Raw genomic sequence first — 27,736 nt, forward strand, 5'->3', positions numbered from 1 at the left:
CTCGGCTATCTCGTCCCTCCCCTCACCGGTTCTCCTGGCTTTCCTGGGAATGTCTTTGTGCTTGGGGCCCAAGCTTCTTGGGATCAAAGTCAAGGACTCCATCCTGTCCAAATGTCGCTGTCAGCAAGAATCGCTAGAAGGGTCGCGGCATCAATTAGTTCCGGTCAACAAATGAAAGACGCAGTATTGCAGACAGCACAGAAGATGGGAAGGTCCTGGGGCCCAAACCGCCTCTGAGGCAGGCGCACCATAGGGCTCAGCCCCAATCAGTCCTCTGTCTTAGAGGCTGGAAGGGCACGAGAGGTCATTTAGTCCAGCCCCCTGCTCCACACAGGTTCTGTAATCCTGGATGAATCCTCAGCATCTCTGACAGGTGGCCATCTAGGGTCTGCTGTACCACCTCCAGCAAAGGAGAGCTCACCACCTCCCTGGTCAGCCTCTTCCAGGGCTACTCAGCTCTTCCAGTTAGGGATGTTTTCTTGAGGTTGAGCTGAAATCCTCTTCTCTGACATTTCTGCCCACAGGTTCTAGTTCTGTCACAGAATAGACCAGTTGGAAGCGGCCAGGAAGGCCATCAAGTCCAACTGCCTAGATCAGGGGTCGGCAACCTTTTAACACTCAAAGAGTCATTTGGACCTGTTTCCCACGCAAAAGGAAACACCGGGAGCCACAAAACCCTTTTGACATCTAAAATGAAGATAACGCTGCATAGATCTTTTTTTAGCTGCAGCTCTTGTTCAGTCACTAAAAACTGTTCTTTTTAATCATACATTATTACTAGTAGGACTCCTTTCATATATTTTGAAAAGGAGAACAGCTTCCTGCAGAGTCAAAGTCAGTGCTAAAGGGCTGCATGTATTAAGCAGCAAACCCCAAAAGTTCGTCAGCAGTAAAAGCAAATGAATCTACCCAGGTATCATTAAACATTTGGTTTCCTTCAGAAACTTTTCTTCAATTTATCCATGGTTGGCCTATGGGGGGTGGGGGGCAGGGGGCAGCTCAGCAAATCAGCAAGGGTCCCCAGATCCGCTGTGCGGGAGATCTAGGTGTGTTTCGTGACTGCTTAGCAGATCAACAGTCAAGTGCTGTGAATTCTGACAGGTCCCAAGTGCAGCTTTTAACATTCAGAGGAAGGAGATGACATTGGGACAAAGAGGATCCTTTCAGCAGCATTTCCTGTAACATGAGAGCCTGCAGGGAAGCTTGTTTAGCAGAGGAATGCAGCGATTAGCTAGAGCTGTGTTCCTGAGTGGAGTTTCTCTGGAGCAGATCAGTGGCTGTGCCCGTGCATGTTTTGAGCGACGGAGCCCCAGCAGAGGGGTTCAAGAGCCACGTGCGACTCCGGAGCCGCAGGTTGCTGACCCCTGCCCTAGATCGCAGACTCATGGAATAGTAGAGTTGGAATCCCCTTCATGGATCACTGCCTTGTCATGGTGGAGGGACTTGTGTAGCTCAATGAAGCGATGAGCTATGCCGTGTAGGGCAACTCAAGACGGACAGGTCATAGCAGAGAGGTCTATGCTCTCTGATCCACTGGAGAAGGAAATGGCAACCCACTCCAGTACGTTTGCCATGAAAACCCCATGGACAGTACCAAAAGGCAAAAAGATAGGACGCCGGAAGATGAGCCCCTCAGGATGGAAAGTGTCCAGTATGCTACTGGGGAAAGCAGAGGGCTAGTACTAGTAGAGCCAGAAAGAGTGAAGCGACTGGGTCAAAGCTGAAAGGACACGCAGTTGCGGATGCATCTGGTGGTGAAAGGAGAGTCCAGTGCTGTAAAGATCTATACTCCATAGGCACCTGGAATGTAAGATTCATCAATCAAGGCAAGCTGGATGTGGTCAAACAAGAGATGACAAGACTGAACATCGACATCTTTGGATGCGAAAGGAGGTGGTTAGAGGGATTAGACAAAAGAGGAACCTCCACAGGAAATGGGTACTGGGGCAAATAGACAAAAGGGTATACCAGGAGGAGGAGGAGGCCTGTCGCAGGATTCTTCGTAAGGCTAAGGCTGATGACAAGTTGAGACTTGCCAAGAATATCAAGAGCAACAAAAAGGGCTTCTTTCAGCATGTAAATAGGAAGAGGAAGGGGGACAAGTGGTGGGACCACTAAGGAGGAAGGAGATCCAGTGACTGATATGAGGGAACAGACACAGATGCTAAGTGACTATTTTGCCTCTGTGTTCTCCCCAAAGCAGGATGGGGGAGCTCCGCATAGGAGATTAGATGAGGCTGGGGACTTAGGGGCACAGATTAGAGTCACCCCCCTTTTAAGTCGAGGGGCTCCTCAGGGCATTGGACATTACAAAGGCGCCAGGCCCTGACAGGTTACACCCGAGAGTACTTAGAGAGTTGGCAGGGGTTCTCTCACGCCCGCTGGCCTCCTTTTTTGAGGCCTCGTGGAGAACGGGTGAAGTTCCAGAGCACTGGAGGGTGGCATCAGTGGTCCCAGTTTTCAAAATGGTAATACAAGGGACATGGGGAATTACAGACCAGTTAGCCTTACGTCCATTGTAAGAAAAAAAATGGAAAGGCTCATAATAGAGAGAGATCCAGTGATGCTGGATAGGGAAGGGAGGCTGGCGGCCACACAACACGGCTTCCCCAAAAACAGGTCCTGCCAGACAAACCTGGTGGAATTCTATGACAAGGTTTCGAGGTGGCTGGATGGAGGGGATGCAGTGGATGTGGTTTACCTGGATTTCAGCAGGGCCTTTGACAAAGTGCCCCATGATATCCTGGTGGAGAAACTGAGGAGTCTTGGGATACATCAAAGCACTGTCCGGTGGATTACAGCATGGTTGACTGACCGAAAGCTGAGGGTAACCATTAGTGGGGAATCACTGGGACAAGCGGGGTCCCCCAGGGCTCTGTCCTGGGGCTGATCCTGTTGAATCTTTTCATCAATGACATGGAAGACGGAGTGAACAGTCTGCTGATCAAATTTGCAGACAAGACTAAAACTGGAGCAGTGGCCACAACTGAGGAGCAGATACTCCAGATCCAAAAGGATCTGGACAGACTATGGAAGCGGGCAGGAGACAACAGGATGGCGTTCAGTGTGGATAAGTGCAAGGTCTTGCACTTGGGGCATAGGCATAGGTGTCATAAGTGCAGGTTAGGGGACAAGTGGCTGGAGAGCAGCGCTTGTGAAAGGGACCTCGGGGTGCTGGTTGACTGCAGGCTGAACATGAGCCAGCCGTGTGATGCAGTGGTCAAGAGGGCGAACGCCACCCTTGGTTGCACGGCCAGAAGTGTGGCTTCTAGATCAAGAGAGGTATTACTACCATTCTATACAACTCTGGTGCACCCGCAACTGGAGTACTGTGCTCAGTTTTGGGCCCCTCAGTATAGAAAGTATATAGCCAGGTTGGAGTCAGTGCAGCGCAGGGCCACAAGGTTGGTGGCCGGTTTGCAGGGGATGCCGTATGAGGCGAGACTGAGGGAACTGGGTCTCTTCAGCCTGGAGAAGAGGAGACTCAGAGGGGATCTGTTGGCGACACACAGGTATGTGAGGGGGTGTCACATCGAGATGGGTAGAGACCTGTTCTCCCCTGCAGAGGAAGGCAGGACGCGCTCCAACGGATGAAAAATCAGGGAACCAAGGTTCCATTTAGGTTCCGAGGATGACCGCGAGACGCACCACTGGACCTGGGGGCCAGCTGACGCCGCTGACTGTGGTCATCGCTGGACCTACCCGGGGCCAGAGGATGCCGAGGACGTCAACGACAACGCCAGGAACGCCATCTTGCTGGTGAGTTCTTCATGGCCACCCTTGCCTCCCCCCCCCCGATGGCATGGGTGAGAGCTACGCCAGTTTGGGGGCAGGGCGTGGGGACGAGCCACTGGCATAACTCGCCGGATGTGGCCGGGGCACCGTTTGGGGCCGTGCAGGGGCTGGGCTGGCCAGGGACCCTGTTGGTTGGGTGGAATTCTGTTTTGGGTGGTTGAAGGGGAGTTTTTAAAGGGTTTTATTGTATTTTAACTTAATTTGAATGGTTTCATCCTGGCTATGACGGCGAGGTTGCCTGGGGAGTGCATGGGCGCTGCCATTGGGGTGGTCATGGGCAAAGGACATTATGGCGATGGGGGTTTAACGAGTCGGTGTAGAAGAAGGAGGGACAGATGGTTGACACCTGTTCCCCCTTCTGGTTATTCCGCCAGCCGGAGGGTTCCAGGTAGGCTTGTCAACTGCCCCCCCGACAAGCGGATTTGCGGTTCTGCGTTGCTGCACCCGTCTTTAGTGCAGCCGCACACCTCTGATCACGGACGCCTTCCCTGCACGAATGGAACCGCGATCGTGGCCATCTCCTCATGGGGCGGGGGGAATGGCTGCAATCTCGGTCGCCACCCAAGCTGGGGTTCACAACCCAAGTGAACATTTTTCACTCATTTTTGTTCATGATCCGATTTGTTTGTGAGCCAAGGGGTTCGTGGGCCAAGGTACCACTGCCCTGAGGCTGGCGGAAGTGGTTTTTCAGACTCGGGGAGGGGCCTCGGCTGCTGACCACACGATGCGGCATCAGCAGGGGCAGGATCCACATTAGAGGATCCTTGTGCAGCAAGCTGTGCTCGTTTTCAAAAAGGGATGGGGGCCGAGCATGCTCAAAAGGAGGGAAATATTAGTCTGGGTTTGACAAACCACTCTGCGCAGGGTCAGAGATCCATTCCGGGTGCTTCGTGCTTTTGGACAAGGAGGAACGCTTCGCAGGGGAAACCTCCATGGCTTTGAATGCACCAAGGAGGGATCCCAGTTTCCCACATCTGCTTGTTGCAGGATTGGGTCCTCCTAACGTCCTTGCAAACCAATTTTGGGACTGAGACATAAATACCCCAGGCCCCGAGTTAAACCAGACTCTTTCCCAGGGAAGTGTTGCCAGAATCTCAGTTTTCAATTTGTGAGGGATGATCCCTTGGCCTGCAGGGAGCAGGACCTCTGCTGGGACCTCCATGCCTCGTTTGCTTAGGAGGGAGGGAGAGAACCTGCTTCTTCTCTCCAGGCTGGCGATGGGGCCAAACATTTGCCCCTTTGCCCTCCCAGGTGCAGTGAGGGGAGAAAAGCGGCAGCAGTGGCACAACTCCAGCAGGAAAGTCCGCCTCATTTCCCCTGTAAGTCTCCCCTTTCCTTCCAGGCTGGGCCGTATGCAGACCGCCGCCATGCAATGTGACCACAGCCATTATACATCCTCCTCAGAGAATCAGAAAACCAGACCCGGAGATAATCGGGAAACCAGACCCGCCAAGCCGTGAACGGCCCCGCCGGACCAGCCGGCCCTGGGATGCCGTTTCAAGGAGAGGCTCCTGCGTCCGGCCCGCTCGCCATCCAGGCCCCTTGCGGCAAGCGCCCCACAGGCCTTGCCCGCCCGGCCCGCCTCGGTGTGTCCCGGGAGCCGCGGACTTTCCACTTGGGGCGCCGGCCTAGCAAGCCCGCTGCGGCCGAGCGGAGGCCGCTTCGTCCTGGGCGGCCCGTCGGGCGGTGAGGCCCCGGGAGGGCACCTGCGGCCGCCGCGCGGTGCTCCGGCGCTCGGCGGCGCCATCTCGACGCGCCGGGCCACACCGCACGGGCAGGGGCGAGCCGAGGCCCCGGCTAGGCCTCGCGGCCGCCCCTCACACCCTGGGGCCTCGCTCGTCCGGAGCGTCCCCCTCCGGCCGCACTTTCCTCCTGCGCTTCGCGGGGACGACGAGCGGCCCCGCTTCTCTCGCTGGCGGAGCGCGCCCGGCCCCCCGCGGAGGCCTCGCCCGGCAGAGAGCGGCCCACGCCGGGGAGCGGGCGAGGCTTCTGCGCGGCACTCGCGGCCCTTTCCCACCAAGCCGCCTCATCCCTTGCGGCGCCCTCGGCCGAGGCCCGGCGAGGCCGCCGCCGCCCGGGCCTTCTCCAGGAGCGCTCCGGGGCCGCGGAAGCCCGGTCCGTGGGCGACCTGGGCCGGGGAGGGAGCCCCGTCCTCTCCCGTAGCTCGCCTGCGGGCGCGGAGGGAGAGGCGCCCGCGTGGTCGGCACGACGCCTCCTGAGGCCCACTCCAGCCGCCCGGGGCCTCCTCCCCTGAAAAGTGGGGTGCCCGACTCCCCACATCATCATCATCATCATCATCATCCCCAGGGGCTGCTGGCTGCGACGTGGGGATCCAGTACATTCGGGCCACACGAGGCGGGGAGAAGCCATGAATCCTAACTTTACTGCTGCTTTTCTGTGTCAGGTTAGGCACAGAAGTGCAGGTGGGAGTCAGTTCTAGGTTTTCCCTTGCCTTTAATAACAGAAATTCAGCGGGTGCAGCTGCCCCACCAGAACAAAAACGCAGCTGCACCTGTTGGATTTCCTCCTGTCAGGCAGTTGTGAAAGATATGGTTTATTTATTTATTTGGGGTATTTCTAACCCATCTGTTACTCTACATCTCTGGACAGCTTACAATAAGTCACCCAATAAATACATCATCATAACCCACAACCGAAGATAAAAACATAATTAAAATATTTAGACGTTAAAATACCAGGTAAACAAAATAAAACGGCACTACCAGTTCCTCTTCAGGGTGTGTGAAACTCCCACTGGAACCCTTGCCTTTCTTCCGTTGTCACATCTCTGGTCTCATCCAACCCGCCTGCTAATAAATCATAAAAGCGGATTGGCAAAGTCCCCCTTTCTCTTTGGGTCGGGCATGGTGGAGAGGAATGTTGCAATCAAACATATGCACTTCCTAAGAATAAAATAATTGATATTTTATTTATGTCTACGCCGTAGCATCCGTTTTTGAAAAGCGGTGTGATTTCGGGGGTGGGGGAAGTCAGGAGAAGATGCACAGACGGGCAAAAAGCCACCCACTCTGGGAACATGAGATGCGATAGAGACCACCAGAGCTTCTGGTACTTTATTTCAGGAGGGCCTGTGGGCAGGGGGCCTCCTGGCAATTCCGGGCTCCAAAGAAGTTTGGGGGCTCCAGCCCTGGGAGCATCCTGTACCCTGTTTCCCCGAAAATAGGACCAAACCTATTTCGGCAAGGGGCGGCATAGAAATGTTATAATAATAATAATAATAACCTGAACATAAGCATTAGCATGATTCTTCCAGATGCTTATAATATAAGCCCTACCCCCAAAATAATTCCCAGTTAAGATCATCAGCCAGACGGATGCATTTAGGACATCTGTTGCAACCCACGACAGACATATTGAATGCTAAAAGAATAATATTAATATAGAAATAAATAGATCCTCAACCAGACAGACGCATTTAGGATGTCCTTTGCAACCCAGGATGGATGGATTGAATTATAAAAGAATAATATTAATATAGAATTAAATAGAAAGATAGTCAGCCAGATGGACGCATTTTGGATGTCCGTTGCAACACAATTCGGGGCTTGGAGAGTTAGGAGAATGTTCCAGAGTATGACATGACAGTATTTGAATAAATGTAGATTTTTGTCTATGGATAAATACAGATTTTTGGTCATCAATAAATTAACAAATGTAGATTGTTGTCCATGAAAAAATATGACATCCCCTGAAAATAAGCCCTAGTGCATCTTTTGGAGCAACAATTAATCTAAGGCCTGGTCTTATTTTCAGGGAAACACGGTAGCATTGCCTCTGTCCGCCACTCCTTCCCTTCTGGCCTGTTTTGTGGCTTCTCCCAGAGAGGCAGAGGAGTAGTTATTTTTAGCCGTGGAAGGATTGCTTTGCAAGAATTCCTCCTAGGCTTGCAAGGGTGTGTTGTGTGAATGGTGGGGAAGGGTTAACCCCCGCTTGGCCCCCACACCTTTCTGTACGAATATTAATATGCAGCAGTTGCTGCAGGGTGGAAGAGAGAAGTCGCAGGAGCCCAACAACATCCAGCAGCGGGGAGAAGACCGTGGGGGATTCCAGCACCGCCGACGTGCTCTCCGGCTGCCCCCCCACCCGTGGGACGCCGTCCAAGCTTGGTGGGACATGCTCCAGAGCAGCTGTAGAGAAGCATGAGGGGGGTTTTGCAGGCACGAACTGGCTGCGCGAGCCCCGGGGTGGATGCTCGGCACTGATTAGAAGGTGCAGCCCTTTCTGGAAAGCTCTGATGTTTCTACCGCACTCCAGAGGAGAAGGATCCCACAGCATGGTGGCCAACGGGGATTCCCAGGACCCCGCTGAAGCTGGGCCCTGGAGGGCACGACCTGAAGACTTGAGCCCGGAGCTGGCCACTTTTGACACCCTCGGCATCTGGTGAGTATGTTTTCCTTCTTTTCCGAGGGTTTCATCTTAAGGGAGAGAAGCTGCCGTTACTGACAAAAAGATTTTTTATTTGGGATTTTTATCCTGTCCAATTGCAACACGTCTCAGGACGGCTTTGTGGGGTGGCTCATGACTTCCCAGCGAGGACAGATGGAAAGGTAGAGGCGGAGCAGCCCCTGTGTCCATCTGTGTTCCAGCTGCACCGCTTGGACGGGACCAGAACATCTTGCTGTGGTCCCCTCGTTAACCTCAGCCTGCTCGGCCAGCTCCATACATGACTGATTTGTACATTGCCCAACCCTCTGTTGCCAGTAAGGCAAGCTCCCTTTTCAGAGGGGTATACAGATCTTGGAGGGCTTCAGTTAAGCCCGTCCTTCTTCCAGCTTTGCTTCTACAAAGAAGTAGGATCAGAAGCACAGAGTCCAGTGGCTTCACCGAGAACATAGGAACATAGAAACAGAGAGAGGCAGAAGGAGCTACCCAGGCCATCTAGTCTGACCCCGGCTCCAGTCGGCTCTGCTCATGACATGCCTATCATGTGCATGTCTAGCCTGTCCTTGAACACCCACACCGATGGGGCCTCAAGCACCTCCCATGGAAGCCCATTCCATGCCCTCAGGGTCCTAACTGTCAGAAAGTACCTCCTGCCATCCAAATTGAACCTTGGTTCCCTGAGCTTTTGCGCCAAACGCCCTGCTGAATTTCCAGCTGTGGTTGGTTAGATGAAAAACAACCCCCCCCCCACCACACACACACACAACTTTGCCGTGGGAGGTGGTTTCTGCCCAAGGGAGATCCAGTGACCCCACAAGGCTAGCTCGAACACATCCCAAAGCTGATAAGGTGCGATCTCTGCCATTTCTTTTCTCCCTGCCTGGAAAGTAGCAGCAACCCCACTTGCTTGCATGGTGTTGGGGAACAGAACAATAAAATCCTTTCTGTGAAATCATCTTTCTGCAACAATTTAGGACAGCTGTATTGAGGAAACGCATCCTGACTCTAGCGACAAATTCTTCTTAATGGCAGTTGTGAACTTTCCGTAGTCCAGTTGCAGTTTCTTTCTGGAAATGCACCTCGGCATGGACCAGGGACACTGCCCGAGAAACGACAATTCTCCCACACCCGAGAAAGAGCAGAGCTTTCCTTAAAGTGCCTAGAGGAAATCTGTATACCCAGGATGACAAGGCGAGAATGCCACTCTGTATGTGTTCGGAGCCCCTGCACTGAGCCGTGCTGGCCCCCACAGAGCCCTGGGGCTCAGCTGGAAGAAGGATAAGGAATTTGGACGGGTCCTGCTGCTCATTCGTCTGTTGTGTCCACACCCTGTCTGTTGCTTGTTTTTCCCAGTTAACTCCCCATCCTTGCCAACCACTCACCCCCCAGCATGTTTCAAACTGCACTCAGCTTATTTATTTACGTATTTATTTGGAATATTTTTCTCCCGTCCTACACAATCCAATTGTCCCAGGACAGCTTCTTTCTTTATTTAAAACATTTGTATCCTGTCCTTTCCGATAAAACGGCTCAGGATGGCTTACAAGAATTCAAACAGTAACACTAATTCATTAATTAATGCTAACAGACTAATTCAATAACACAATAATTAAAACAATAGATAATAGGAAAGCATAAAACCGATGCTTTCATAAAATTCAAGCAAAATATAAATTACAATACAAATCAACAATAACTACACGAACAATCGAAAACACAATAACAAGCAAACAAAATACAACTGGGAATATAATCAAACCAGATTAAAATGATTTAAACCTTAACATGTTGGACAAATGGAAAGGCTGTTGTCTCCTGCGGGACCTGGCATCTCAAAGGGAGCAGGTGTGGCATCGGTGCAACCTTCGGGGAGGCAGAGATGCCCTAACCTTCTTCTATGATTTTATGTTCTCCTTGGGTTCATGGAGTCCTCGGAAAGGCTGGTGGAGAATGGTGGCATTCCGTAATTCCTTGTTCATCCTTGGAGTCCATTTGATACAGCAATATGTTCCCCCCTCCGAGGGTATCATAGGTATGTAACGAGTGGTAATTTGTGGGTGGGGGGGGGGTTTCCGAATCATTGAGACTGGAAGATAATCACTGCAAAATGTTGGGGTGACCTCCATGTCCTCTAAAAGAGGAATCAAGGGTGCTGAAGCAATGAGGTGGTCTAGTTGGCTCATTTTGGTTCCTGTATCTTCCTTCACACATCACATCTTCATTTCGGCATCTGCTGGAATCCTTCATCCTTCTGGGCCCCAGATGTCGACTGGTTGGAGGGTCCAGCTCCCTCTGGAAGGACCTCTTAGTGAAGAACAGAACTGACTTGCAAGCCATTGCGCTGGCCAGTCACTATGGGCAAATTAGACCTCACGTTGAGAGATCAAAGAGTGAGCCTTAATTATTTTAAAAATAAATAATCAACGGATTCAGGACTCCATCCATCTGGAACTGTGATACCGGAGAAGGAGGGTTGACTGGTCCAACGCTTGCCACCCTAAATCTTTGAGAATGCTACATAACATTGCCCAACTATGGAAAACTCCACATTCAGAAGTATGTACTCTACTTCTGAATCCTGGATTCTGGAGACAAATATGAGAGGAGCTCATCATGGTCCGATCTAGCAGGGCTTCCCTGATCATCTCACTGTCCATGAAACTGCAGCCCACAGCCTCAACCACCAACAGGATGAGAAACTTGATTCAACCGTTACGGGGGCTGCTCCCCAGCCCAAAAAGGCCACCGAACACATTGCGTGTTGTATGCTGAAGCTGCGTGGGCTGTGGAGGAGCAGGCACATTCCAGCAGGCTCAATGACCCGCCTAGCGGTGATTAATTTGGGAGGCCTGTTCTAAACAGACACGGTCCTTGGAGTGATGAAAGATGAGATTCCACCAGCTTTCCACAGCTCTGGATGACTCACATGGCATGGAAAAATCCCCAGAAACTCAGCCGTGTCCTTGACTCTCCCTCTCCAGAGCATCTGTCCTGCCCACTCGGGCTCTTTTCTAATGCTCCTTACTGCTGCTGTGGCCTTCTGGCTTGTATCTTCATTTTCCAGCACTGGATCTTATCTCTGCTTGCTTCTTTTGTCCTCCGCACCCACCAGATCAAAACGCCAGAATAAACTTGGCAGCCCCAGCCAGAGAGGGAACGGATAGCCTAGGACACACTCCAAGCTGGAAACTTTCCTCCCTCATTGTGCAGGATTTATTCTGGGAACTTCCAGATAAGAGGAAAGTCTTCTCTGCACATGCTCAGGGGTGCCCTGGACTTGCTGCAATTTCCTCTGGGAATTCAGGCTCCAGTTAAGAAGTTCGCAGCTTTTGGCTTGGACTAGGGTACCAGCGAGCTGGGATCTGACTGCCCCCCTCCCCTCGGCCCTGCAATTGGACTTGTCCCCTCTTCCTGTGGAGTGTGGGACTTGCGTGCCATTGTGTGACTTTGTCTGCAGCCTGTGGCTTGTCTACTCACTTCCTCCTCCTTCCTTATTTCATTTATGTATTTATTTGATTTCAAACATGTTTACCTCATCTGAACAGAAGAACATCTCAGGATGGCATACAATGATTAAAACCAATCACAATTACAGTACTATTTACAATCAACAATAATAATGACAATAATTCAATAATGAAACAATAAATAATATTCATAACCTAAACCAAAAGGTGACTGTAGGTGTTAAAAACTCTTTTAAAACCCCCAGTGCTTAAAAGGATGGGTGAATAAAAAGGCTTTTATCTGGCACCGAAAGGAGTATAACCTCGGCACCAGGTGGACCTCTCTGGGGAGTGTGTTCCAGAGTCGGGGTGCCACCACAGAGAAGGCCCTGCTCTGGGTAGACACCCTCTTTACTTCCTTCAGGGAGGGTTCCTGGAGCAAAACCTCTCCTGCTGACCTTCAGGGGCAGGAGGGCATACAGGGAAGGAGACATTCTTTCCTCTCTTCTTTCAAAGATGGTTCTTTTTTAATTGTACTCATCCTTTGCTTTTGTGGCTAACATTGCAAAGATAGGAGTTGCTTCCAAGAGTCCTCAGTATGACGTACGTATGTACGTACATGTGTGTGTGTATTTAAGGATTTTAAATTATTTTAAGATCTGATCACAGTCACATTTTCTTTCTTTTTTCTTCCTTTCCTCCTTTTCTTTAAATTTTGAAAGTGGTTCTTTTATGTTATGCCTATAACTTCATGTTTCAATTATTGTTTTATTGTATTATTGTATTACTATTTTAATCTTTGTAAGCCATCCAGAGGCATTTTTCACAAAGGACGGGATAAAAATGTTTTCAATAAATAAAAAATATTCCGATTTCTACAGCCTTAGACATTTTTATATATGCCACTTAGCGGACACACAAACTTGAGACAGGGATTGCCAATTTTGGTTTGTTGATTTATTTATCTGGGGTATTTCTAACCCATCCAATCACTTCACGGCTCTGGACAGCTTCTGACAATCCATCATCCACCCATCCCGCCTTTCTGAAGTTATTTGTGACCAAATTTGCTCCCCAGAACTGCATTTTTGTCGTCCTTTCATTGGGAACCGTGGCCAGGAGCTTTTCCAATTTGCAAATCGGCATCCCTTCTCTGGGGAAACAGACAAGAGGTTTCCAGAGCATGCCTTTATTCTACTCTTCTTCCTCATTCCCTGAATCTCAAAAAGGGCCTAGCTGAGCTTACGATCCATTTGGGATCAGCCCGTTTTTTCCCCCATAAGGTTCAATGTAAATAAAGTTAATCCATTCTGTAAGCATTTTTTTAAATCAGAAAAATGTGAAGTAAAGTGACAAAGAATGACAGAGATCGCAGCCATCTTCCCCGCACCCACCACCCACCATGACTGTAATTGCACCCATCATCCCTGCACATGCCCATCATCCTGGTGTGTTGGGGTGGGAAGATGGGCGCGATCATGGACGCACTGGAGCGGGAGACAGGTGCAATAGTGCTGGGCAGGGCGATGGCCAAGATCGCAGTTGCAGTCCTGCAGGAGAGACAGGTACAATCACGGGCATGCTCCTGCAGGAAAGACAGGAGTGATCTCGGCCATCTCCCCCCCCCCCACCACCCCCAGCACCATCGTGGCCATCTCCCCACTCGGGGGGGGTGGGGAGACGGTCATGATCATGGTTGCCACCCAATGTGGAGTTCACGACCTGAGTCAAAATTTTTACGAAATTTTTGTTCGCGACCCGCTTTGATCGTGAACTGAGGCATTTGTGAGCTGAGGTACCACCATACCTCCTTTCCTCCTTTTCTTCCATTTTTTTGAAAGTGGTTCTTTTATGCTGTGCCTATTACTTAATGTTTTAATTATTGTTTCATTGTATTATTATATCACTATTTTAACCTTTGCAATCCGTTCTGAGGCATGTTTCGCCATAGACTGGATAAAATTATTTAAAATACAAAAATAAATAAATGCCACTTTAATTATTGTAAGCCATCCTGAGATGTTTTATTGGGAAGGATAGGGTAAAAAGGAATTAAATCAATCAATAAATGATTGGATGAAATGGGGAGAGAGCAGCACTTTACTTTTCTGTGTGGACAGGCAAGTGCCCTGCCGAGGCTCGGTGGGAACTGTTTTTGCACACACTGGGCCATCTCTTTCTTCCCCGTCACTTGTATTTCCTACTGTAGATCCAGTTCTTGGTCCTGTAAGGCCAATCCTTTCTGCTCCCCCAAGGCTTCTCCAAGCTTAAAAAGTGAGGAGAGCCCCCATCCGAAGATGCGCAACGTAATTGGACGGGATAAAAATACCAAAATAAATAAATAAAACGGAGCAAGGCAGGACATTGGAAATAAACACACGGATAAGACAGAGCCCAAGGCCTTTTACTTAATGGGTTTATTTACTTTTAAAACCACCTTTTTCTATGTTGGGACGGTGGCCTTCTGATGTTGTGCAATGCTCTATTTTTATGTTTTGCCGTCAGGAAGGCGAAATAAATACACGTGTCAATTTGAACAGCTATGCTCACTTTTCTTCCCAAAGGAGCATCCTTTGGGGAGCACAAATCCATAAGAGCAATCTCACTAAAATCTCACAGAATCATGGAATAGTCGGGTTGGAAGGGGCCATGAAAGCCATTGAGTCCAACCTCTGCTGTTCCAGGACACCACGTTACACCCTCCCACTCAAATGGCTGTCCGTGCTTCTCTTTGAATGTCTCCTGTGTGGGAGAGCCCACCACCTCTTTTCCTAAAAGAATTAGAAGCTGCATCCGTTTCACTAGCGATATTTTCCATCCTTGGTCTCTAGAGAAACTGCCAAGGACTTTCCATTGGCCCTCTCAGAGGCCCTCTCTGCCTTTCCATGGGAAGCAGAGAGGAGCACAGAGAAAGATATGTGCTGGGGCAGGGGGGTAGCCAGTGTCACTTCTGGGGGAGAACCACGTGGGACCGGGGACAGGTTTTCTCCTACACTGGCTGGAGGAAAGATCTGCTATGGCCGGGGAGCAGGGAGCAGCTTTCCTGGAGATCCTTCGAGCATGTCAGACATCCACCCAGTTTTGGCGATTCAGCAGTCGTGCAAGCTCTCCATTTAGGCATGATTCTGACATGCTTCTTGATGCAGGCATGAAGAGATCACTTCGGGTGCGACTGGTGGCCTCTGCTAATCCCACCCCATGGAAGGATCTTAGAAATATTTGTTGCAAGGGTCCGTTTTACCTCCCCCCCCCCCCCCCCCAGGCATGCTGCTCCCTGGAGGGTCCTGCTTCTCACCTGGATGACCATTGCCGGTGCTACTCAGGTGAGTCCAGATACCACAGAGACCATTCTTGCTCCTCTTGATGGGGTGGAGTCGGAAGGGGTCTCCCGGGACGAGATGGCCTAGGAGGCCCCTTCTGACTTGCTCTGTTTCTGTGTTTCTCTGAGCAGAGCCGGCTGGAGCCGGGGTCAGACTAGATGGTCTGGGAGAACCCTTCTGCCTCACTCGGTTTGCGTGTTCTATGTTTCTTAAAAAGCAGTTTTTGCAAGACAAGGCCCTGCACTCCTCCATCTTCAAGAGCTGCTCTTTTTCTTTCATACTATGTACTATTGTATTTCAATGTATTTTATCATGTTGTAAGCCGCCCCGAGGTTTCGGCAAGGGGCGGCATAGAAATGTTATAATAATAATAATAATAATAATAATAATAATAATAATAATAATAATAATACTCTTTCTCACATACATCCACACACACATCTTCCACCTTTACTTTCTTCCACAGTTTGGATGTGTCTTTCTTTCGGAGAGCCATTGCTTAGTCCAGTGATAAATATTTAATTCTTTTGACCTTCATAGTTGGGTTCCGTCCAGACCGAACCTTCCCCCCTCCATTCCCCCAACTATGCATCTGGTCACTTTGGCAGCGAGCTGTTGGAGAAGAAGGCTTCCCAACCAACTCCAGCTTCCATCGTCCTGTAATTTCAGAACTTGATTAGGTGCCCAGTGGGTGGGGAGGAGCTCAGGCGTGTGTATGCCGGTTGGGCTCTGTCCATGTATAGGCCTTGACAAGGAAACACATGAGAAAATTCCGTTCTTGATTTCTGGCAAGAAGTAAAGCAGATGTTAAGAGGAGTCTCCAGAATTTAATAAGATCAGTGGAGTGGACAAAAAGCAAAGAAACAGAAAATTACTAAGACAGTGCTGGAGAGAAAGAAATGTAGAAATGTAGAAACAGAGCGCGTCAGAAGGGGTCTACCAGGCCATCTAGTCTGACCCTGGCTCCAGCCAGCTCCATTCACAACATGCCTACCATGTGCATGTCTAGCCTATCCTTGAACACGCGCACCGATGGGGTCTCAGCCACCTCCCGTGGAAGCCCATTCCATACACTCGGGGTCCTGACTGACAGGAAGGAGTTTCTGGCATCCAAATTGAACCTTGGTTCCTTGAGCTTGGTTCTGTTGGAGCACGTCCTGCCCACCTCTGCAGGGGAGAACAGGTCTCTCCCCACCTTCTTGGGACACCCCCTCAGATACTGATATGTTGCCAACAGATCTCCTCAGAGTCACCTCTTCTCCAGGCTGTAAAGACCCAGATCCCTCCGTCTCACCTCATACGGCTTCCCCTGCAATCTGGCCACCGTCCTTGTGGCCCTTCGCTGCACCAGTTCCTACCTGGCTATATGAGGGCCCAGCACTGGTTCTGTTTTGAACCAACTGAAGTATCTGGACCATTTTCAAGGGCAGCCCCACGTAGAACATGTTACAGTAGTCCAACCAGTAGGTTCCTAGAGCATGTGTCTCCATTGCCAGGCAGTGCTCGTCCAGGTGAGGATGCAGCGGATGGGCCAGCTGAAGCTGGACGAAGGCACACCTTGCCACCACTGCCACCTGGGCCTCCCAGGACAGCTCTGGGTTGAGGAGCACTCTCAAGCTGCGGACGCTGTCCTTTATGGGGTGCAACCCCATCCAGGACAGGGCTGAAGCCATATGCCTGGATTTCCATCCTGTCCCTCTTGCTGTGAGACAGGACAGGAGGAGCAATCATTCCTGAAGGAGTGTCTCCTTCCCTATTGTGTAAGCTGTCCTGTGACATTTTATCATAAAGGACAGGATAGAAATGTTTTATTAAATTAAAAAATATGCTGTCCAGCCCCTTACGGTACGCAGGAGAGGCTCTGCTCTGGGAACCCTCCCTGAAGGAAGTAAAAAGGGTGTACACCTGGAGCAGGGCCTTCTTTGCAGTGATGCCCAGACAGTGTAATGTGCTCCCCAGAGAGGTCTGCCTGGCACCGACTTTATCCTCTTTTTGGTGCCAGGCAGACACTTTTAATCAAAAACTTTTTCTTTAACCAAAATTTTAAGCACGAAGGATTGAAGATTACAGTTGTTCTGCTGAATTACAACTGTTATTTATTTATTGCTTTATTCTTGATAGTTTTAATTCTTGTATTACTATTGATGATTTTAATTTTATTATTATTACTGCTTTGAATTATTGTGAGCCATCCTGAGACATTTTATCAGGAAGGATGGGGTAGAATTGTTTTATTCAATTAAAAGTAAAAATGTTTTAAGCATTTCAGGATTAGTATTATCCCACCCCTTTGGAGTGTGCTGACCTGGACATCTTTCTTTAAGTAGGGAACAGACAAAAGGTCCCCGGAGTCTGACCAGGCCCTCCAGGTCCACCACAGCCGCCCGCCAGGCCACGGTGCATGGTCCCACTGGGGCAGCTGGAGTGCTTGTTCCAGCACCTGTGGAGATGGAGCCTCCTTCCGAACCAGGAGATGCATCAGGTAAGCAGGCGGTAACTGCACAGTGCAGATCCAGCTGCCGTGTGGCTGACACCCCTTTGCCCATGTGGCTTGGCCAGAAGGACTCCCAGTAGGACTGGAGTGGAATTGTCCAGACCGGAGGTGATGGATTGATTTAATCCATTTTTCTGTCACCCATAACCCAAAGGCTCATTCATCATTTTAATAATTAAGGATTTTAGATGTTTTAAAATTTGATTACATTCACCCTCCCTCCCTCCCTCCCTTCTGTTTTCTTTAGTTTTATGGAAGTGTTTGTTCTATGTCTTGCCTGATATTAATAGTTTTAATTATTGTAATACTACTATTTGAATTAGGGTAAGTTGTCCTGAGAAGTTTGGGAAGGACGGGATAAAAATGTTTTAAATAAATAAGTAAATAAATAAATATGCTCAGATATTTAAAAAAAATCAAACAAAGCACTTTATACAGAGCACCTTCGCTCCTTATGGGGTGGTGATACCAGCAGCCAAGATGGGTTTATTTTCTGTGCATATCATGCCTGTGAATTTGTGTCTAGTGGATCTGCTCAGAGGGGTATGGGATTTGGAAGAAGGGGGTGACCCGTCTACTGTTCAGATTTGCAGAGGATACTAAAACGGTGGTTGTGGCCACGACTGAGGAGCAGGTACTCCAGATGCAGAAGGATCTGGACAGACTATGGAAGTGGGCAGGAGACAACAAGATGGCGTTCAGTGTGGATAAGTGCTCGGTCTTGCACTTGGGGCAGAGGAATGGGGGCCAGAAGTGCAGGTTGGGGGAGAAGTGGCTGGAGAGCAGCACTTGTGAAAGGGGCCTCGGGGTGCTGGTTTATTACAGGCTAAACATGAGCCCTGCTTCATGGATCACTGCCCTGTCATGGCAAAGGGCTCGTGTAGTTCAATGAAGCTATGAGTTATGCTGTGCAGGGCCACCCAGGACGGATAGGTTATAATAGAGAGCTCTGACAAAAGGTGATCCACTGGAGAAGGAAATGGCAACCCACTCCGGTATCCTTGCCATGAAAACCCCATGGATAGAATCATAAAGATAAAAGATATGACACCAGAAGGTGAGCCCCTCAGGTTGGAAGGTGTCCAATATGCTACTGCGGAAGAGCGGAGGGCTAGTCCTAGCAGCGCCAGAAAGAGTGAAGCGACTGGGTAGCCCCACGTAGAGCGTGTTACAGAAGTCAAGGCGGGAAGTCACCAGCGCGTGTGTCACCGTCGCCAGGCAGTCGTACTCCAGGTAGGGGCGCAGCTGATGAATCAGCCGAAGCTGGAGGAAAGCGCTCCTCGCCACCGCTGTCACCTGAGCTTCCAGTGAGAGCTCCGGGTCGAGGAGCACTGCCAGGCTGCGGTCCTTGTCCCTAAGAGGGAGTGCAACCCCATTCAGGACTAGGTTCACCCTCTTGATCTCTTTCAAGGAGGGCTTCCGGAGCAGGGCCTCTGCCTCAGAACGTAAGGGGCGGGAGGGCATATGGGGAGGTTTTTTTTGACTTTTGCATATAGGATGGGATATAAATATTTTAAATAAATAAAAAGACATTCCATCAGGCCTCCTGGTCCCAGGCCGTTTAGGGCTTTCTAGGTCAACACCAGCACCTTAAATTGTGCCCGGATTTCAGTGGGGAGCTAGTGAAGCTGGTAGAGGACCAGCATGATATGAGAATAGTGACTGGCCCCCAACAGCGATCGGGCAGCTCTGCTTTGCACCGATTGAAGTCTTCGGAGTGTCTTCAAGGGCAGCCCCATGCAGCGTGCATTACCGTAGTCTAGCTGGGAGGTTTCCAGAGCATGTGTCTCTGTTGCCAGGCAGTGCTCGTCCAGGTGAGGTTGCAGCTGATGGGTCAGCAGAAGCTGGAGGGAGGCGCTCCTTGCCACCGCCGCCACCTGGACTTTCTGGGACAACTCCGGGTCAAGGAGCACCCCCAAGATGCAACCCTGTTTTTTAGGGGGAGTGCAACCCCGTCCAGGACCGGGCCAGAATCACTTACCTGAAAACCTGAACCTCCCACCAAAAGGACCTCCGTCTTATCAGGATTGAGCCTCAGTTTATCGGCCCTCATTCTGCCCATGTGCTCTCGCTAATGTATTATTGTTGCCTTGAATCCAGTTTTTATCCCTGTGTTTTCTAACTCTCCCTCTAGTGGTTAGCTGAGTGCACTTTTCTTTCTGCAAAGGTGGACTACAAAGGAAAAATAAGTAATAATTGAAAATTCAGTAACAATGAGTAATAATAGTAGTAGTAGTATTTCGTACTGCTAGTATAAATAATAGTAGTAGTAACAATAAAAATAATTAGTAATAATAGTAATAATTGAGAATGCATTCCTAGAGCGTTCGGTGGCTCAGCCCCAAGGTGTGGGCAGTGGACTCCACACCTTTGGTGGCTTGTGCAGTGGAGAAGTCCTTCCTGGTGATCTTGTAACTGGAGGAGGTGAAAAGCAGCAGATGCGTAGGACTTCTCGGAGAAATGTGAGGGCTCATCTCAGTTTCTGAATGCAGGTTCCCTGAGGAGGAGTTGTGTCGAGGGAAGCCTAGGCAGTACCGCGTGTGTGAACAAGACGTGAGTATCTGCCTATGAAAGAGCATCTTGCAAAGCGCTTAGTATGGGAAGGAGAATCATAGAATCATGGAATAGTAGAGCGGGAAGGGGCCATGAAGGCCATCGGGTCCAACCCCTGCTGTTGCAGGACACCAATTTCCACCATCCCACTCAGATGACCATCCAGTTTTTTCTTGAATGTCTCCAGCATGGGAGAGCTACCACCTCCCCAGGCAGCTGGTCCCACTGCTCTGGCAGTGAGGAAGCTTTTCCTGATGTCCTGCCTGAATCTGGGTTGCCGCAACTTGAATTCATTATTCTGTGTCCTGCAGTCTGGAATCAGCAAGAAGAGATCTTGACCTCCCTCTTTGTGATAGCGCCTTCCACTTTCCCCTTGCGACCTGCTTCTCCTCCTCCTTTCTCTGCCTACAACAGAGGAAACGGGCCAAATTGCTGAGGATCCACCAAGCAGAGGAGGAGCTGGTTCTGGGGACAGTGAGGGGGCAGACTCCCCAAGTCGGGGGGCCACAGAGGGAAACCTGCCCTGGGGCCCTTCAAACCTTGGCTCCTCCATTGCCTTTTGTGGTTAATCCGTTCAGAGAAGCTAGCCATCTCCAGATGTTCTGTTCTATTTATTTATTGTCCCAAAATGTTCTGAACGGTATGGACCAGAAAAGCGTGTGTGTATGTATGTATAAATGTATGTGTATGTGTATGTATGTATGTATGTATAAGCGTGTATGTATGTATGTATGTATGTATAAATAAATAAATAAAATAGGGGGGCTGTTCCCTGCCTTGGAGCGTCCCCACTTTGCTGTACTGTTCAGAGACACTTTGGGGGCAAGTGCCACTGGGCAATTGCCAGAGCCAACTGGGACGGCCCCAAGCCTCTGTATGACCTCTGCCTGGCCAGGCTGGAGGCCACTGTGGGACGAACAGGATGCTCCTCAGGAGGCCCAGGAGAGGTGGCCTCCCCCTTTTCAGGCCAGGCCGCGCCCAGCACCCAGGCTGGGTCTTGGGGCCACCTCTTGGATCTTTGGCACCGTCTGATCTTTGGTCGCCTTTCTCCCTCTCTGCTGCAGGACTGCCCTGCCGGCTCAGCACCTTTCCGGGAGATCCAGTGTTCCCTCTACAATGAAAAACCCATTCTTGGTGGCCAGATGCTCTATGAGTGGACCCCATTCCATGGAGGTGAGCTCAGCATGGCAGGCTCTTGCCTCACTTTCACTGGAAGAACTTTCTCACCAAATCTGCTTTCATCCTTTTCTCTTTGCTTGAGACATCCTGAGTTTTTGTGTGTTGGAGTCAACTGTGGAAACCTCTGAGAATTAAGGAACCTCTGAGAATTAAGGAACTGGGAAACAGCAGCCAGGAAAGTGAAATGGGAAATGGACTCAAGCTTCCATCCCTACTCTAATCAATATTTCTTCCTTCCCAAATATTCTCTTCACCGGAAAATTTTCCACAAGAGCCAGCCCTCCGCTCAGTTCACTGTGTTATAGAAGTAGTTGCTGTTTTTCAAGGAAAAAAATTCAAGGATCAACTCCATTGTGAGACGGATGAACAAAAATAAAGATGAGGCATAAAGGGGTTTTGAAAATATAGATTCATATAGGTCCTGAAAAAGACCAGGGGTTTCTGTCCTGCAGGAGGCACTTAGAAACACAGGAAGTGAGTGAGGCAGAAGGGGCCTCCTGGGGCATCTAGTCTGATCCTGGCTCCAGCCAGCTCTGCTCAGAGAAACCGAGAAAGCAAGTGAGGCAGAAGGGGCCTCCCAGGCCATCTAATCTGACCTCAACTCCAACTGGCTCTGCTCAAAGAAACAAAGAAAAAGAGTGAGGCAGAAGGTGCCTCCTAGGCCATCTAGTCTGACCCCAGCTCTAGCCAGCTCCACTCACGACATGCACTAAATTTGGGACAACCCAGAAAGATTTTGTTATAATTAAAAATGAAAAGTTTCCCTGATTCTTGAGGTCAAGGGTCCACCACCTCTTCACCCCAAGGGACAAATCCAATTTTGGAGAAACTGGCAGGGGGGGTATTCTGGGCTGGGGGGCAGGGCAGAGACAAAAGAGGCAGGGTACAAATGCCAGTATAATACTATGCTAGTAGCTAGGTCTTCTGAAAGGTTTTTCAAGAAGAGAAAAGGACTGAGACACACCAAAGAAATGGTGTTTATGGGGAAGGGAGTGCGCCGTATGCAAACAGAATAGCACCCTTGACAAAGATGAGCAAAGAAACATTTGCAATCGACTAAAAAACCCAGAACATATTTAAGTCCGTTCATTGTTCTTTTAAAATCTCTTTCCTGCCTTTTAACCAATGGTTTCTGCAGCAAAATTGTGATAAAATTGCTTTCTTTCAACAAAGAAAAGGCTTCCTGCTAAAGGATCCCCCTTCCGTCCTTCCGTCCTTCCGTCCTTCCGTCCTTCCTTCCTCTCTCACACCAGAAAACCTTTTTTAAAATGGTCCCGGTTGCACTAAGAAACTTTGCTTTCGGCCCCATAGATCGGTCCTCAGTTCATCAACGAAACCCCCATTGGACTAATTTCTTTTTTTCCTATTGGATTAGAGTCAGCTTTCTCACCCAACTGAGGGTCATTGAGCATCCTCTTCTAAATATCTGAGTTTGGCAGACAGATAGCCAATACTGGGCTTCTTGCCTTCCACATAATGTTGAGGTTGGAAAGGACGGAATCATGGTTGGAAGGGGCCATGAAGGCCATCTAGTCTAACACCCTAGATCAGTGGTGATGGACCTATGGCACGCATGTTGCAGCCGGCGCGCAGAGCCGCCTCTATCAGCACACAAGCCAAGTCGCCCCAGCATCGCCCCAGCAGCTGAGCATCAGATAACAGCGCACACAGGGGCCATGCGCACACTCAGAAAGGAGTAGCAGCACCAGGCGACGATGTCATGTGCCAGGACTCATTAGCCAGGACTCATTTATTTATTTTTTATTTCTTTATTTTTTCGATTTATATCCTGCCTTTTTCCTACCAAGGGCTCAAGGCAGCTTACATCATTCTCCTCCTCCATCTTATCCCCACCACAACAACCCTGTGAGGGAGGTTGGGCTGAGAGGCTGTGACTGGCCCAAAGTCACCCAGTTGGCTCCATGGCCGAGCGGGGACTCGAACCCGGATCCTCTGAGTCCCGGTCCCACGCTCTTAACCACGACGCCACCCTGGCTCTCCATTTGAGCTTTCGATTGGCCTGTCAGTGCGCTGCCAAGGATATATATATTTGCTCGGGCTGGCTGTGAATTTTAATACATTCGTTTTTATTAGCACAAGATTTTAGCTTTGAGTTTTCTTACGGAAATTTGGAATTTATTATCTGAGATTTAGCAAAGGGATGGTCTGATTAAGAGGCTGAGATTCTTTTTTATGTTGTGCTGTCCCCCTGGCATATTTGAAGCTGCGGCATCCTATTTAGTTGTTTTTTCTAAACTAAAACCTCCGTATTCAAGTTTCACTACAGTGCTGGCACCTTGCGATAAATAGGTGGGTTTTGGATAGCAGGTTGGGCACTCAGTCTCTAAAAGGTTCGCCATCACTGCCCTAGGTCATAGAAGTCTCACGTTCACTGTTTCCATAGGCGTTCACCTCTCATCCAAAGGTGCCCACTTGGGTATTTACACACACTTATTCTCATTTGTATTATCATGTAAGTATTAATGTCAACAATATTATTTATTTATATGTAATTATATATTAATATTATTCTTTTACCATTCAATCCATCCATCATGGGTCGCAAGGGATATCCTAAATGTGTCCATCTGGCTGATGAGCTTAACTGGGGCTTATTTTGGGGGTAGGGCTTACATTCCGAGCATCTGAAAAAATCATGCTAGGGCTTCTTTTCCGATTAGGTCTTATTTTCAAGGAAATAGGTCAGTAACACTTCAAAAAGTAACATGGAGCATGCCCAATACTTATTTTTGGTAACTGCCGCTCACAAGTGACAAATCCCGTCTAACGTTTCCTCTGTCTTTTCACTTTTTGGATGCTCTCAGATATTTTTCACTTCTGTGGCTTTTAATGTGTTATTTTGTTATCTTTTTTAAAAAAAATTAAATCTTTTTTACACAATAACAATATTTAAAAATATTTTTAAAATATTGTGGGCCTTTATTGCCTGTTTCTTCTACATTTTGCTGTTTTATTGCATTGTGTTTTGTTATTGCCTTGACCTCTGAGCAAAAGCAGGATAGCAATTCTTAACAATTAGAGAAAGGAACCTCTGCTGCTGTTTCCCATATCCAAGGAATCGCGTGTGTGTGTCTGTCCATGATCACCCACCTGCTTTCCTCTGCTCTTTGTCCAGCTCCCAACCTCTGTGACCTAAATTGCCTGGCAGTGGGACACAATTTTTACTACTCCTTTGGACGGGTGTTGGATGGGACCCGCTGCAGCCCAGAGTCTCGGGACCTTTGTATCAGTGGCCGATGCTTGGTGAGTTGCGGTGATCTCAAGCATGGCGGTGGATGGGCAGAAAAAGTTCTCCTTTGCAATTGCAGGAGACACGTGTAGGTTTTGAGGCCATGGGGTCCCTAGAGCAAAGATCCATGATTTAAAAAGACACCTTTGATCAAACAAGAGGAATCAGTTGCCTATGCTGAAGAGGGACATTTTAAAATGAAATGGACATTCTCTGGAAAGTGTAAGGTGTAGTTAACACCTCATTATAGAAACATAGAAACAGAGCGAGGCAGAAGGGTCCTCCTAGGACCCCCGGCTCCAGCCAGCTCCACTCACAACATGCCCACCATGTGCATGTCCAGCCTAGCTTTGAACACCCTCATCGATGGGGCCTCAACCACCACCCATGGAAGCCCATTCCATACCCTCGGGGTCCAAACTGTCAGGAAGTGCTTCCTGGCATCCAAATTGAACCTTGGTTCCCTGAGCTTTGCTCCGTTGAAGCACATCCTGCCCTCCTCTGCAGGGGAGAGCAGGTCTCTTCCCCACCTCCATGTGACACCCCCTCACATACCTATATGTCACTAACAGATCCCCTGGAAGTCTCCTCTTCTCCGTGCTGAAAAGACCCAGTTCCCTCAGTCTCGCCTCATATGGCTGCACTGATTCTAACCTGGCTATATCCTTCCTGTAACGAGGGGCCCAGAACTGAACACAATACTTCAGTTGCGGGTGCACCAAAGTTGTACAGAATGGTAGTAATACCTCTCTCGATCCAGAAGCCACACTTCTGGCCATGCAACCAAGGGTGGCGTTCGCCCTCTTGGCCACCGCATCCCACTGCTGACTCAAGTTCAGCCTGCAGTCAACCAGCACCCCGAGGTCCCTTTCACAAGTGTTGCTCTCCAGCCACTCGTCCCCTAACCTGTACTTACGACACACATTCCTATGCCACAAGTGCAAGACCTTGCACTTATCCACACTGAACGCCATCCTGTTGTCTCCTGCCCACTTCCACAGTCTGTCCAGACCCTCCTGGATCCAGAACACCTGCTTCTCTGCTGTGGCCACCACCCCATTTTAGTATCGTCTGCACATCTGATCAGCAGACGGGTCACCCCTTCTTCCATGTCACTGATGAAAAGACTGAACAGGATCAGCCCCAGGACAGAGCCCTGGGGGACCCCACTCATCACTGGCCGCCATCCTGATGATTCCCCAATAATGGTCACCCTGAATAAGTTTCTGAATCAAAAATTAAATAAGATTGGTCCTGATTTGTGGGAGGGGAAACAATTGGTCAGTGCTATAATTGCTTCATTTAACAAACTTTCTTCCACGTTCAAAAAAGAATGAGCATCTAAAGCATTTGAATCCTCACCCATCAATCCCAGTTATTACAATAGTTATAACAAGACAGGGTATAAAGCACCTTGTACGTATGTAAAACAGAACTACGAGGATGCTGTTGAAGGGCTTGAGTACCTCTAAGGAACCAACACAAGCAGGGAAAGGGCTGCTAAAAGAAGTACAGTGGTACCTTGGCTTGCAAACTTAATCCATTCCAGGACTCTGGTTGTGACCCAAATTGGTCATGAGCCAAGTCAAATGTCCCCATCAGGGTCAATGTAAATAAAGTTAATCCGTTCTGCAACTATCTTTTTTACTCACAAAAATGTGAAGCAAAGTGACAAAGAACAGCAAAGATTGTGGCCATCTCCCCCCACAGCAATCATGGTGGGGGGGGGGGTGGAAGGAGACAGGCACGATTGCAACCATCTCCCCCCCCCCACAAACCTGGTCATCTCTGCCCCCACAGCATGACTGGGATTGCCCAGTGCAGGGAAGGCGGGCGCGCTCACAATGGCCACCTGATGCAGAGATTGTGACCTGCGGTAATTTTTTAATGAAATTTCTGATTGCGACCCAAATTGGTCGTGAACTGAGGCCTTCGTGAGCTAAGGTACCACCGTACATGATGCTCCTCTAGAAGTGTGAAAGGGCTTCCCAAGCCCTCCCCAAGGAGAGCACGTCTCATTTTTCATTCCTCCACCAGGATGTACCTTCCCGTTGGAGCTCAAGCAAGCGGGAACAAAGAAATGCTCTGCTTATGTCCAGTTCTGCCCTTGATACGTATGACAGGTGATTCCTCCTCTTTGTCATCTCGCCAGAGAGCAGGCTGCGACGGGATCCTGGGCTCCAACGCTCAAGCCGACGCCTGCGGCATCTGCGGTGGCAGGAACGAGTCGTGTGTCTTCGTGCGGCAGGTTTTCCGGGTGGCGTTCCCCACCTCTGGTGATTGAATGCCCTGACGTTCTCCGTGGGTGAATGCTACGGCTTTTGGCTTTGTTGTTCTCCCTTTGGCCCGTCCCCTCTCCCTCCACGCCCATCCTCCCTGATCCCGAAGCCCAAGCCCAACACTTGCTTTGCTTAGAGCTGCTCTTGCATCTGTTTGAAAGGTGGCATTTTGGGGGACATCTCTGGAGATTGGGTGTCAGTCGGCCCCGGAAGCCTCTCCCCCAGCACTGTGTGTCCTGCGGACACCTCAGACCCCTGCCAACCCCTCCACACGGTTCCTGGCTGCCTCTCCCCATTTCTCCCCCTTTGCCACTTATGGGACCTCTCGTGGAAGCCCCACTCACCCATTCCCCTGGCTGTGTCTTCTTGGGCCCCTACACTTGATCATCTCCTCTGATCCTTTGGTAGGTTCCTTTGGCTACCAGAACGTCACGCGGATCCCAGCTGGAGCAAGGCACATCAAGGTGACAGAGGACAGCCACAGCTATCTGGGTAGGTAGGGGGGAGGGGGCAGCTCGGCTCACTCTCGTTCCACCCAGCCCCAGGTTTTTCTTCAGGCAGCTGATTTTTTGCAAGGCACCGTAATTTTAGAATGAGTTAATCTGTCGAAAGCCATGTCTGTTTCAATGCTGTTTGTTTCTTTCTTTCTTTCTTTCTTTCTTTCTTTCTTTCTTTCTTTCTTTCTTTATGGATTTATATCCTGCCTTTTTCCCACAAAGGGCTCAAGGCAGCTTCCATCATCTCTCCTCCTCCATCTTATCCCCACAACAACAACCCTGTGAGGTAGGTTGGGCTGAGAGACTGTGACTGGCCCAAAGTCACCCAGTTGGCTCCATGGCCGAGCGGGGACTCGAACCCAGATCCTCTGAGTCCCAGTCCCACGCTCTTTCTGGGAATTTACTCTTTTCCCTTCCCTCTCTTCTTTACTGTCGTATCTGGGTATTGTTAATTTGAGGACTGTCCTCTTGTAAGCTGCTCTGGGAGCCACTTCAACAGAAGAGCAAAATAAAAATGCT

The 27,736-nt window shown here is 49.6% G+C and overlaps 1 protein-coding gene across 4 annotated transcripts in view; it reads left to right on the forward strand.

The window, feature by feature from the left end:
* Positions 1-3,579: 3,579 nt before the first annotated feature.
* ADAMTSL5 (ADAMTS like 5) overlaps positions 3,580-27,736 on the forward strand; it is a 34,676-nt gene continuing 10,519 nt past the window's right edge. For 2 of the 4 annotated variants that reach the window (XM_044421007.1, XM_044421008.1), the window contains exons 1-9: positions 3,580-3,759; positions 7,798-8,196; positions 14,908-14,968; positions 17,293-17,447; positions 19,952-20,012; positions 21,077-21,185; positions 24,328-24,455; positions 26,594-26,717; positions 27,129-27,212. In XM_044421007.1, coding sequence (XP_044276942.1) covers positions 3,632-3,759; positions 7,798-8,196; positions 14,908-14,968; positions 17,293-17,447; positions 19,952-20,012; positions 21,077-21,185; positions 24,328-24,455; positions 26,594-26,717; positions 27,129-27,212 — 1,249 coding nt within the window. In that variant the 5' untranslated portion in view covers positions 3,580-3,631. Of the gene's footprint in view, positions 3,760-7,797; positions 8,197-9,173; positions 10,232-14,907; positions 14,969-17,292; positions 17,448-19,951; positions 20,013-21,076; positions 21,186-24,327; positions 24,456-26,593; positions 26,718-27,128; positions 27,213-27,736 lie in introns of those variants that run through there. The other 2 variants (XM_044421010.1, XM_044421009.1) reach the window with 2 other exon arrangements.

This window comes from Varanus komodoensis, unplaced genomic scaffold (genome assembly GCF_004798865.1).
Source record: "Varanus komodoensis strain SLA01 unplaced genomic scaffold, ASM479886v1 scaffold113, whole genome shotgun sequence".
Classification (NCBI taxonomy): Eukaryota; Metazoa; Chordata; class Lepidosauria; order Squamata; family Varanidae; genus Varanus; species Varanus komodoensis.